At 48.7% G+C, this 12,438-nt stretch overlaps 1 protein-coding gene across 2 annotated transcripts; it reads right to left on the minus strand.

The window, feature by feature from the left end:
- Positions 1 to 5,459: 5,459 nt before the first annotated feature.
- Positions 5,460 to 8,368, minus strand: Ramp2 (receptor activity modifying protein 2). Of its 2 annotated transcripts, XM_038327882.2 has the most exons (6): positions 8,226 to 8,368; positions 7,152 to 7,648; positions 6,611 to 6,676; positions 6,054 to 6,159; positions 5,625 to 5,912; positions 5,460 to 5,580 (listed from the first exon to the last, which is right to left on the minus strand). In XM_038327882.2, the coding sequence occupies exons 2-5, from the start codon at positions 7,273 to 7,275 to the stop codon at positions 5,657 to 5,659; spliced, it is 552 nt and encodes a 183-aa protein (XP_038183810.1). In that variant the 5' UTR covers positions 7,276 to 7,648; positions 8,226 to 8,368; the 3' UTR covers positions 5,460 to 5,580; positions 5,625 to 5,656. The 2 variants fall into 2 exon arrangements, with proteins under 2 accessions (XP_038183810.1, XP_038183809.1); XM_038327881.1 differs by having other exon boundaries at positions 5,460 to 5,912; positions 8,226 to 8,366.
- Between the last annotated feature and the right edge of the window lie 4,070 nt (positions 8,369 to 12,438).

The raw sequence follows: 12,438 nt of genomic DNA on the forward strand, positions 1-12,438 counted from the left end.
TTTAAAGTAATGTTAGCTGGTAGTGGCACATGCCTTTAGTCCCAGGCAGGGGCAGGAAGATCTCTGTAAGTTCCAGCCTGGTCTACAGGCAAGTTCTAGGACAGCCAGAGCTGTTTCACAGAGAAGCCCTTTGTGTGGTGTGTGTGTGAGTGGGTGGGGTAATGTTTAATTGAGCATGCCTTTAACCCCAGTGCTTAATCTTTAACCCTACTGTCTCAACCTTCTGAGTACTGAGATTTCCTAGTAGTCTTTTTTTTTCTTTTTTTTTTTTGGTTTTTCGAGACAGGGTTTCTCTGCAGCTTTTTTAGAGCCTGTCCTGGAACTAGCTCTTGTAGACCAGGCTGGCCTCGAACTCACAGAGATCCGCCTGCCTCTGCCTCCCGAGTGCTGGGATTAAAGGCGTGCGCCACCACTGCCCGGCAGTACTGAGATTCTATACGTGTGCCATATCTATGGTCTTGTTTGTTTGTTTTTATATGAGGTCCTACTAGGTGGTCAGACTAGCCTGAACTCTCCATCCCCCTGCCTCAGCTTTCCCAGTGCTGGGTTTATAGGTATGTTCCACCACACCTGGCTTTCTCTCTCTCTCTCTCTCTCATTGTTTTTTGTTTTTGTTTTTTTGAGACAGGCTTTCTTTGTGTAGGCTTGGCTGTTTTAGAACTCACTCTGTAGCCGGGCGGTGGTGGCGCACGCCTTTAATCCCAGCACTCGGGAGGCAGAGGCAGGCGGATCTCTGTGAGTTCGAGGCCAGCCTGGTCTACAAGAGCTAGTTCCAGGACAGGCACTAAAGAAAAAGCTGCAGAGAAAACCTGTCTCGAAAAACCAAAAAAAAAAAAAAAAAAAAAAAAAGAACTCACTCTGTAGACAAGGCTGACAATGAATTCAGAAACCCGCCTGTCTCTGCCTCTCAACTGCTGGGATTAAAGGGGTGCATCACCACTGTCTGGCTCTCTTTTATGTTTTAAAGGTGAGCATTTCCCTACAGTCAAACCTCAAACCTCAGCCATATTCTTTTCTTTTTCTTTTTTTTTAAATTTTTTTTTAATGTATACAGTGTTCTGCCTGCATGTATTACTGCAGGCCAGAAGAGGGCACCAAATCTCATTACAGATGGTTGTGAGCCACCATGTGGTTGCTGGAAATTGAACTCAAGACCTTTGAAAGAGCAGGCAGAGCTCTTAACCACTGAGCCATCTCTCCACCCCACCATATTCTTTTCAATAACACTTTTTTTCTCTTTTTCAATAAACTTTCAAAACCTTTTTATGCTTCTTATGGACACATTGTGTGTGAGGGTGGAAATAATCCTCCAGTGATATTTCTTTTTTTTTTTTTTTTTTTTTTTTAATTTTTATTTTTTTGGTTTTTTTGAGACAGGGTTTCTCTGTGGCTTTGGAGCCTGTCCTGGAACTAGCTCTTGTAGACCAGGCTGGTCTCGAACTCACAGAGATCCGCCTGCCTCTGCCTCCCGAGTGCTGGGATTAAAGGCGTGCGCCACCACCGCCCGGCTCCAGTGATATTTCTACACTCAACTCTTTCTCCCCTCCCCCATCCCGCTGTTGATTCTCTCTGAGATATAATGATTTGTCTCATTGTTACCTCACGTTACACACTTCTTTCTTTTCCTTTCCTTCTTTCTCCTTAATTTGAGACAGAGTCTCATGCATCCCAAGATAGTCTGGAACTCTTTATGTAGCCAAAGATGATATTTTACTTCTTGATGGAGGACTTTGATTGGTTAATTAATAAAGAAACTGCTTGGCCCAATAGGTCAGAACATAGGTGGGTGGAATAAACAGAACAGAATGCTGGGAAGAAGGGGGTCAGGCAGACACTTCAGGCAGTCGCCATATGCAGTAGCCATGCCTCTCCTCTCCGAGATGGATGCAGGTTAAGATCTCTCCTGGTAAGCGATCCACCTCGTGGTGCTACACGGATTACTAAATATGGGTTAATCAAGATGTGTGTAAGAGGCTGAAATTAATGGGCCAGGCAGTATTTAAAAGAATACAGTTTCCGTGTAATTATTTTGGGTAAAGCTAGCCGGGTGGCGGGACGCAGCCCCGCGGCTCCTTCAACAACTTCTTATCTCCCTGCCTCCACTTCCCGATTGCTGAGATTAGAGAGGTTCACTGCTCCCACACCTGGCAACATCCTTTCTTTCTTTTTTAAAAAAACATTATTTTATGTACATGTACACCTGCATTTTATGCAGGTGCCCATGGAGACAAAAAGAGGATTCTCTGGGACTGGAGTTACAGGGGTTTGTGAGCGGCTTGACGTGGATGCTGGGAATCAAACTCTGGTCATCTGCAAGAGCACTGAGCGCTCAACCTCGGATCTATCTCTTCAGCCCCCAGCACCCTTTACTTTAGGTCAGTCCTGAAGGCCCAAGTCTGACTACTTCTCCTTCACCCCCCCATGCCTGATCCAGTAGATCTCTTCATTGATTTTAATCATACCTCCTGCTTTATAATTAGTTTCTACTTTCCCACTCATAAGTTTGATTAAACCTTTCTTTTCTTTTCTTTAAAAAAAATGTATTTATTTTTATTTTATGTGCATTGGTGTTTTGCTTTCATGCATGTCTGTGTGAGGGTGTTAGATCTTGTTGTCACAGACAGGTGTGAACTGCCATGTGGGTGCTGGGAATTGAACCCAGGTCCTTTGGACGAGCAGTCAGTGCTCTTAACTGTGAATCATCTCTCCAGCCCCAAATATTTATTTTCTCACTCATGAATGCCTTTGTTCTTTGCTTTTTGTTTTGTTTTGCTTTTTTTGAGACAGGATCTTACTATGTAAGTCTGGTTGGCCTGGAACTTGCTACATAGACCAGGATGACCTCAAACTCAGAGATCCACCTGCCTCTACCTTTGAAGTGCTGTAATGAAAGGTATGGGCCACAAGCCGGACACTGGTAGCGCACACCTTTAATCCCAGCACTTCGGAGGCAGAGGCAGGCGGATCTCTGTGAGTTTGAGGCCAGCCTGGTCTACAGACCAAGTTCCAGGACAGACTCCAAAGTTACACAGAGAAACCCTGTCTCAAAAAAAAAAAAAAAAGTGTGTGCCACAATGCCAGGCTTCACTCCTGGATCCCTAATTCTTGCTCATTTCCACTATCTACTCTAGGTGATACATTCTACCTAATGCCTTGCATGTACAACTCGGCAGACACCTTCTTTGTGAGTACATGTTATGGTTGGGATAGGAAATGTTCCCCTGAAGGTTTATGTGTTGAAGGCTTGGGCTCCAGCTGTGTTTGTTATTGAGAGGTGCTCGGATCACGAGGAGTCTAACTTCATCCACAGGTAATTACTGAAATTAATGAATTTATGGCAGAATGGACTGTTAGCTCTTGCCCGGAAGTGGCAGTGCAATCCCAGCACTCAGGAGGCAGAGGCAGGTGAATCTCTGTGAGTTCAAGGCCAGCCTGGTCTAAAGAGCGAGTTCCAGGACAGCCAGGACTGTTACAAAGAAAATCCCTTTCTTTGGAAAAACAAAACAAAGAAGCAAAAAGAAGATAGGGCCTGGTGGAGAAAGTAGGTCACGGGGGAGGGGGGCAATGCCTGAGAAAGGTGTACCTTATCCCTAGTCTCTGCCACATTCTGCTTTCCAGCTTCCATGAGGGTTCTGCTTGGTCATGTGCTCCCTGCTGTAATGTTCTTGCCTCACCATGGCCCCAGAAACAATGAAGCCAAGTGGCCATACTCTGGATCATTAAGAAAAAAAAACCTTTACTTCCTTGAAGTTGCCTTTGCTTTGGCTGGGATTTTGTCACAAGCGACAGAAAGTCTAACATCACATCTCTTGTGATCCTCTCAGCCAGACATCCTTCCCTGCTTCCTTTGCACTCGGATGCTAATGTGGGCTGTTTCCCTTGCATGACTGCCTCCGTATGGTCTATGTTTTTCATTTATTTGTACGTGTCAAGTTCCCCAGAGGATGAAAACCATTTAGAGTAGAAACCAGAATTGCTCTAACTTGCCTTTCAACGTTCTGCTGCACAGTGTTTTAGAGCAGCAGACCCCTAGCACACAGTAGTAAGATGAATAAAGACAGATATGTACTCATGGAAATAGAGCAAATATTATCCCAGCTGAAAACTAAAAAAGCACCCTGTGGTGGCACATTCCTTTAGTCCTAGTACTTGGGAGGGGCAGACTCGGGTGGATTTCTTGAGTTCAAGGCCAGCCTGGTCTACAGAACAAGTTCCAGGACAGCCAGGGCTACACAGAGAAACCTTGTCTTCAAAAACAAAACAAAAATCCTTAGGTGACAGATGTGGCCTGGGGAGAAGTGTATCTTTAATAACACATGGGTAGGTTCCAAGAAACACAGGCATGTATCTATCAAACAGATAGACGTGTGCCCGGATGTAGACATGCACTATTTAGGGAAGCAGACGTTTCAGCAGGGAAAACAGCAGCCTCTAAAGAGGCTGCGAATGCTGCAAAAGACAGTCAGATGTTTGTGTGGGAAGGAGAGCGGCTTTGCCTGTGTTTGGGGGAACCTGGCGAGTGTAGCTCTGGAAGGGTGGAGATGAAACACCGCTCACAGAGAGAGTAGATGTGTCAATGGAGCATCCTATCCATACGTCTCAAGAAGCTTATACAAGGGCCCAGCTAAGAACTTGGCTCTTGAGGACATAACATGGTTTTGAGTCCCAGCCAGCGTCCAGCGTTCCTCAGCCTGGAGCTTCCTCTAGATCCCATACATTGCCTGGTTGCTGACTTTAGTGGACACCAGGGGGCAGTGTGTGGCCATAATGAATCTAAGAGGATGTGGGATGAAGGCCAGGAACCTGATGGGGGCGGGTGGGGGGGGGAAGGGGGGGACGACCTTAGACTCTTATAGAGAAAACCCCACGGCTTTAGGCCTCAGTCCTGAGGTCGTGAAGGATAAATTCCTGCTGGTAATCACATTTCTTCTTCTTTCTGTCTCTGGAGTAAATCGAGGCACAAAGAGAGGGCAAAGCTGGGTTCCTGGGTAGCCTTCCTTACAGGAATCACGGTAGAGATTTCTTGCCCCTCCTCCCACAGCTCCCCAACTAAAGGCCCCCAGCTGCTGTCCAGACCGGAAGGGAGTCTCTTCCTGCTGGTTTCCTGGAGCTGGGTTTGGATAGGGGCAGGAAAGGCCCCTCCCTGGGAGGAAAGAATATAGGAACATGGCTTCTTACGGAGGCCGAGGGCAGGTGAAGTGACAAACAGCAAGCCCTGTTCCTAGGAACGAGGCTCCGTAGAATGGTTATCGACACGGGCCCCACGAAAAAGGAAATATTGGAGCCGGGCGGTGGTGGCGCACGCCTTTAATCCCAGCACTTGGGAGGCAGAGGCAGGCAGATCTCTGAGTTCGAGGCCAGCCTGGTCTACAAGAGCTAGTTCCAGGACAGGCTCTAGAAACTACAGGGAAACCCTGTCTCGAAAAACCAAAAAAAAAAAAAAAAAAAGGAAAAGAAAATATTGTACAAAACATGTATTTTTTTGAATTTTAAAGACTACAGAAATTGTGCCGTGACTGTATTTGGCTTCCATTTCCACCAGTCCAAAGGTCTGTGGGAAAGGTGAGAGTGAGAAAGGAACCGGGAAGAGAGGGGAGGAGAGATTCCCGGTTCCAGCAGAGGAAAGGGGAAAAAATGGCTGCCGAGGACCAGCCCTCTAGGCCTGGCCATCGCTGTCTTTACTCCTCCATACCACAAGAGTGACCAGGAAAGGGATGAGGCAGATGGGAGCGATGATCATGGCTAAGAGCACATCCTCTGGGGGATCGGAGAAGGTGGGCTGCACCAGGGAGCAGTTGGCAAAGTGTGTCAGGTGAGTCTCCAAGATGAGCCTTTCTGCCAAAGGGTTTGGGAAACCCAGGCCAAACCGGTCCGCATGGTACTCCAGGCAATACTGCAGGTCACTGTAATGCCTGAGGAAGGGAGCAGTAGAGGCTTTGAGTGAAGGAAGGGTTGGGCGCAGGGTGAGGGGCATCCCACATTCACTCAAGGTCCATCCACAAGAAGTGTGGGCCCCACTCCTGGCCCGAGACACCCCTCAACACTGCCCCTACCTGCTAATCAAAGTCCAGTTGCACCAGTCCTTGACAGAGTCCATATGACTATTATAAATAATCCAGCAATGTAGGACATTCTCTTCGTAGCTCTCCACCACATTCGCTGTGGGGACAGAGGCTTCACAGTGACCACGCCCCTGCCCCTGGCCCTCCCTCCAAGCCTTCTGACCCAGGTATTTCCAAAGCAGAGCCCTTTGCCTTTAGAGAAGGGAATCCCTCCGCAAATTTCCCTAGCAGGACACTTGTGGCTAAGGGGAGGTCCGGGCTCTGGAATCCTGTAATGGCTTCCATGTGTACAATGTTTCCCTTCCAGCCTCGCAGGCACATCCACATCCACCTTATCTGGGTCTTTTTTACCCAACTGGGGTAGGATACCTCAAAGCTGGATTCGGGCTTTGCGGGATAACAGGCAAAAAGACCATAGGAACCCCCAGAGACACCACGGAGGTCAGCGGGACATCAACTGGCCCTCGGCTTCTCTTGTGAAAGGACCCCTCCCCTGTGCTGGCTTTAGCCTTCCGCTAGGTCGTTCTCCCACAGGCTTGGACACCCACCTTTTGACAGCAAGCTGTCCTCAGTGGGAAGAGATTGATTCAGGGACTCCGGAGAAGTTGAGACAGCTGTAAAAAGAAAGAAGAAAGCGAGAAGGGCGAGATGATGTGGGGAGAGGTCTGAACAGGGGTGCCTGTTTAAGGGGTAGTGACCAAGGCTCTGGAAAGCCAGCACTACTTTGGAACATAAAGAGAAATAATCTCCCCCTCCCTACTTTATTGTCCTAGTCTGGGAAGGGAGCGGCTGGTACCAGCTGCGCCCTACTCGTATCCCGGGCCCAAAGCCCTCTCCTTTCTTGTCAGTCCCGGACCTCCCAAGACCTCTCCGCCAGGTCCTGGCAGGAACCCCAGCTTTCCTTAAATGGAAAGCGCCGTCCTTTGCCAATCGGGAGTTGTGCTCAGGGCCCATCTGCAGGTCAGAGCTGCTCCCTCCGCGCGTCGGTTGGTACTTGCATGGTGGTCCCGTGCTGGCCTCGGTAGTCCAGGCCCCTTCCCCTCCCGGACCTCCCTCGTCTCCCACCCGGGCCCCTGGCGTTGCGCTCACCGCCCAGCAGCAACAGCAGCAGAAGCAACAGCAGCGGAGGGAGGCGGAGCGCTGCCGGCCGCCCGGCGCGGATCCTAGCGAGCCGCGATCCACCCGGGGCGCGCTCCTCCAGGAACCGGGCCATCGCGCCTTGGGCGAGAAGGCGAGGAGGGGCGCTGGAGCTGAGCTGGCCCGGGCGGGGGAGCCTATATCCCCGGCCCCAGCCGCAGGAAGCCGCGCCGCTTCCTCGGAGGGGCTGGGACGGCGGCGGCCACGTGGGGGGCGGGCTGCAGGGGGAGTCACTGCCGCACCCGCGCCTGGCGCCCGCGCCTCGCTCCGCCTGGCGCGCCTTGGCCCACTCTTCCTTCCAGCTGGGTCTGTGGGGCTGGACAGCTCCCCTGTAACCCCAGAACCCGGGTTTCACTTCTCTCCCGGTACAGACTCCCAGTATCAGCTGAGGGATTCAAGTCGCCTCCTCCTTCTCACGTCAAGTGTGGGGACCAGCTGCCATTCCAGACCTAAGGAAGAGGGAGGCGGCTGGTCGCTCCAAATGCCTCCAGACGCCTTGCTTGGTTTCTGAGGCAGGGGTCTGAGGGAAGCGGTGCTAGGAGCTGCGCCCGCCCGCTTTTCCCAGGGAACACCCACTGATGTCAGCCTTTCTGCCAAGTCCCATGGAGGAGAAGAGAGGCCTGGCTCTACTGAGAAATGGAAAAGGGCAGGGAAGCAGGGTAGGGGGGAAGTAAATTCTGGGTCCTTCACCCACAAACCTGATATGGCAGTGCAAAAAGTAACATGACTACATTTCCAGGAATATGGCCACCTAGGTTGCTATAAAGAAGGGAGGGATTAGAACTTGCAATATTCCTCTAGTGTTTGAGGTGAGTTATTGTTTGCTGCTGTGGGTGGAACCTCAGCCCCCAGGTATGCCTGTTGTCACCTGTTTGACCGAGGAGGCAGCAGCTAAAGCTCAAGGAAAGACCGCAGGACTTGAACTGGGAACTTCTGGTCCTAATTCTCCTTTCCCACCCCCAGCTATGCAGCCTTGAAGCCCACATTTGCAGTCAGGGCTTCTCATAACCTGTTGCGATGACTTACCTCATCTGTGGAAAGAGATTGCACTTACTCTGCAGAAGCCGGTTTTCCCTTTCCCTTTCCCGAGTGAACTGACTAAGGTCACATTATTGGGAAGCCCCAAGGCTCAGCTTAGGCCTCCAGGGAGGGACCCTGTCTGCTATCACAGCTCAGCTGTTGCCGTATATTGAGCCAGCAGTTTGTTAGCCGGAAGCAGCCCAGGAGCTGGTTTGGCTATGATGTGCAACCCCAGGCACACAGCTGTCAGCACAAAACTTTCCCAATTACTCCCAGACGTTGACCCTTGAACTCAGCTGTTGCTGTTGTCACGGTTTACTGATTCCTGTCCACCGAAGTTCTCTTTCGTGATCTCTCTTTTTTTTTTTTTTTAAGATTATTGTCTCAGGACCTCCAGCTGCTGCACCGTGGCCACCGGTAGCTGGAATCGGCAGGCAACTGTGAGAGAGGTGGCCCTTTGGATACCTCACAAGGTCCATTGGTAAGGATCGTTCTTACAAAGGTGCAGAGGAGAGTCAGGTATCCTCAGAGCCACTTCAAACTGGGGCGCAAGATTTCTATCTCTCATTCTTCCTGGAACTGCCCCTTCATTAAATTTTAAATACTATTTTATTTATCTATGTGTGTATAAGTGGACATGTATGTATGTACATATGTGTACAGGTGCCTGAAGAGGCCAGAGTACAGTGTGGGGTTCTCTGGAGCTGGAGTTACATTACAGGAGGGTGTGAGTTACTTGATGTGGATACTGGGGATAGAACCCCCCATCCTGTGCAAAAGCAGAAAACGTTCTTAACCACTAAGCCACCTCCCTAGCCTGTCTTCCTTTCTCCCTAATCTCCTTCCTTCCTCCCTTCTTCCCTTCCTTCCCTCTCTCCCTCCTCCCCTCCGTCCCCCCTCCCTCCCTTCCTCCATCCCTCCCTTCCTTTCTTTATTTTGGATCAGTACCTCATAAAGCTCTAACTGATCTCAGCACAGTCAAGGATGACGTTGAACTCCTGATCTGCCTGCTCCACTTTCTGCATACAGTGTTGGGATGACAGGCGCATACCCCCACACCCAGTTTATGCTGTGTTAAGGAGAAAATCCAGGGCCTCATGACCGCAAGGCAAGCTCTCCATCAGCTGAACGTATTTCCAGCCGAGGATGTCCTTTTTAAGAAGGGAATTTGGTCAAGAGGAAGGTTTCTGGGCCACAAAATTGAGAGAAAGAGAGATAAGCCAGGCGTTGCTGGCACACTCCTTTAATCCCAGCACTTGGGAGGCAGAGGCAGGTGGATCTCTGTGAGTTCGAGGCCAGCCTGGTCTACAGAATGACCAGGACAGGCTCCAAAGCTCCAGAGAAACCCTGTCTCAAAGAAAAAAAAGAAGATAGATTGATTGGTTGAGAGGTGAGCAAGGAGGGGCAGAAAGCAAAAAGAACAAAAAGAAGGCATTTCCACTGGGTGGGACTAGAGCCACTGTGGGTCACAGTCAAGGTTAAAGGTCACAGAAGCAAAGATAGTTTTAAATGAGGCAGTCTAGCATAATGGAAGGAGGACGGTCGCAGGTTCAAGGCCAGCCTGATCTGATGGATCTAATGGTAAGTTTCTGGTCAGCAGAGCTACTTAGCCAAACTCTCTCTCAAAAATGATGACAACAAAACAAAACACAGAAAAATATGTTTTCTTTTAAAAAAAATTTGGACTTGCCAGGCACACGCCTTTGATCCCAGCACTCCGGAGGCAGAGGCAGGCAGATCTCTGTAAGTTCAAGGCCAACCTGGTCTATAATACAAAGTGAGTTCCAAGACAGCCAGGCTGTTACATAGAGAAACTGTCTCAAAAAAAAATTGGACTTATTTATTTCATGTGTATTAGCATTTCATCTACATCTATACATATGTGTGATGTATGTGCCTGGTGCCCACAGAGAGCAGAAGAGGGTATCTAAACCCTTGGAACTGGAGTTACAGATGGTTGAGAGCCACCATGTGGGTACTGGGAATTGAACCCTGATCCTTTGCAAGAGTAACAAGTGCTCTAGACAAGCGAGCCATCTCTCCAGCCCCTGAAAATGTGTATTGTATCCTCCTCCATTGTCCAGTCTCCTTTCCTTCTTCCCTTCTCCTTAAAGCCCTTTCTCCACCCTCATAGTCCCTGTTGACATGGGAGTGGCCCCACAGACTCGCATGCTTGAGTACTTGGTCCCTAGTTGGTGGAACTGTTTGGGAAAGATTTGCAGGAGGTGTCTTACTGGGGCAGCAGGGAGGCTTTGAGGTCTCAAAAGACTCATGCCCATTCTAGTATTTTCCCAAAGGCTGAGGCAACTTGCCAACCCTCACATTTTCTAGGCTATCTCCACTTCTTGGCTATTGTGAACAGTGCAGCAGCAATAACAAGCGTGTGTAATTATCACTATGCTAACGTGACAGAATCATTTGGGATTTCCCAGGAGTGATATAGCTGCATTATATGCTAGTTATACTACATTTTTTCCCCCCGAGGAATCTCCATACTTATTTACATGCTCACAAAGGACAGCCAATCAAAATTATTTCTGACTGGGTAGTGGTGACACACACATTATTCCCAGCATTTGAGAGGCAGAGGTCAGGTGTATCTTTGCAAATTCAAGGCCAGCCTGGTCTACAAAGAGAGTTCCAGGCCAACGAGGGTTCCCAGTGAAACTTTGTCTCCCAAAAGCCAAAAAGCAATAGTTATTCCTGAACTTGATAACCCAGACCCTCCCTTGTAGAGTCCGGGAATGTCCCTGCCTATTGATTCTGTTCTTCCCATTCCCCATACCAGTTGGATATTTGGATGTTTCATTGACCCCTTGAGTGCATCCTGGTAACTAAGGGTCTTTTGTGGGAGGGAAGGGTCCTTTGAGGTGGACTGGGGACTATAGACCTCAGCTTCCTCTTCCAAGTAGCTCTTATGATCCCGAGCTACTGGAAGAGGAGGGTTCACTGGGGACCTATTTGGTCCTTTCCCAGAAGTCCCTTGTTTTTCTCCCGAAGGGTTACTACTTTGCTCTTCCAATCCCACTTCTGCTGTTAAGTCTATACTTAGCAGAGGTCTCGAGAGATGGCTTGGTCTGTTAGAGGTAAACGTACTTGTTGCCAAGCCTAATGACCTGGGTTCGATCTCTGGGCCCCACATTGTGGAAGGGAGATAACTAACACCTCCAAGGTGTCCTCTGACCTCCACAAATGTGCCATGTTCATGCACAGATGCGTATGCATGCAAAATAAGTAAATAAAAATATAATAAAGATTAAAACAACCTCACACATATGCAACTTTGTTTTGCTTTGTTTTGTTTTCTGAGAAGAGATCTCAGTCTATAGCCAAGGCTAGCCTGGAATTCACTGTGTAATCCAAACTGACCTCAAATTCACAGCAATCCTCGTGGGTCAGCCTACTATTGTGCTAGGATTACAGGCATAAGACACCACCTCTGGAAAAAATATGTGTGTTTTATTACAAATAACACATGCGTGTATAACAACTGCAGAAGATTTAACATAGAAAATTTTATACCCCTACTTCTTTCTGTCTTACCTTCTCAACATTTTCAATTTTTTAAAAAATAATTTGCTGGAGCTGGGCAGTGGTGGTGCATGCCTTTAATCCCAGCACTTGGGAGGCAGAGGCAGGGGAATCTCTGTGAGTTCAAGACTGGCCTGGTCTACAGAGAGAGTTCTAGGACAGGCTCCAAAGTTGCACAGAGAAATCCTATCTCAAAAAAAAAAACAATAGTAGTAGTAGTAATAGTAGTAGTAATAATAATAATTTGCTGGGGTGGAGAGATGGCTCAGCAGTTAAGAGCAAAGGCTGATATTCCAGAGGTCCTGAGTTCAATTCCCAGCAACCACATGGTGGCTTACAACCTTCTGTAATGAGATCTAGTGCCCTCTTCAGGCCTGCAGGCATACGTGCAAACAGAACACCATATACATAACAAATAAATCTTTTTTAAAAAATAATAATTTGCCTATTCAGGCATGGCAGTGTGTACTTTTGATGCCAGTATTTGGGAGGCACAGGTGGGCAGATCTCTGAATTCAACAAGGCCAACAGGGTCTACAGAGCGAGTCCCAGGGCAGCCAGGGCTACAGAAAGAAACCCTGTCTCAAAAAATCAAATAATAGCCAGGCATGGTGGCTTAAACCTTTAATCCAAGCACCCAGAGGCAGAGGCAGGTGAATCTTTGTAAGTTCAAGACTATCTTGGTCTA

The sequence above is a fragment of the Arvicola amphibius genome, chromosome 4 (genome assembly GCF_903992535.2).
Source record: "Arvicola amphibius chromosome 4, mArvAmp1.2, whole genome shotgun sequence".
NCBI lineage: Eukaryota > Metazoa > Chordata > Mammalia > Rodentia > Cricetidae > Arvicola > Arvicola amphibius.

Coding starts and splice junctions, on each gene's coding strand:
- Ramp2 (XM_038327882.2), bottom strand. CDS start 7,275: ATGGCCCGGTTCCTGGAGGAGCGCGCCCCGGGTGGATCGCGGCTCGCT. Junction 6,677..7,151: donor GCTGCTGTTGCTGCTGGGCG/GTGAGCGCAACG, acceptor TTCTTTTTACAG/CTGTCTCAACTTCTCCGGAG. Junction 5,913..6,053: donor AACTGGACTTTGATTAGCAG/GTAGGGGCAGTG, acceptor TCCCTTCCTCAG/GCATTACAGTGACCTGCAGT.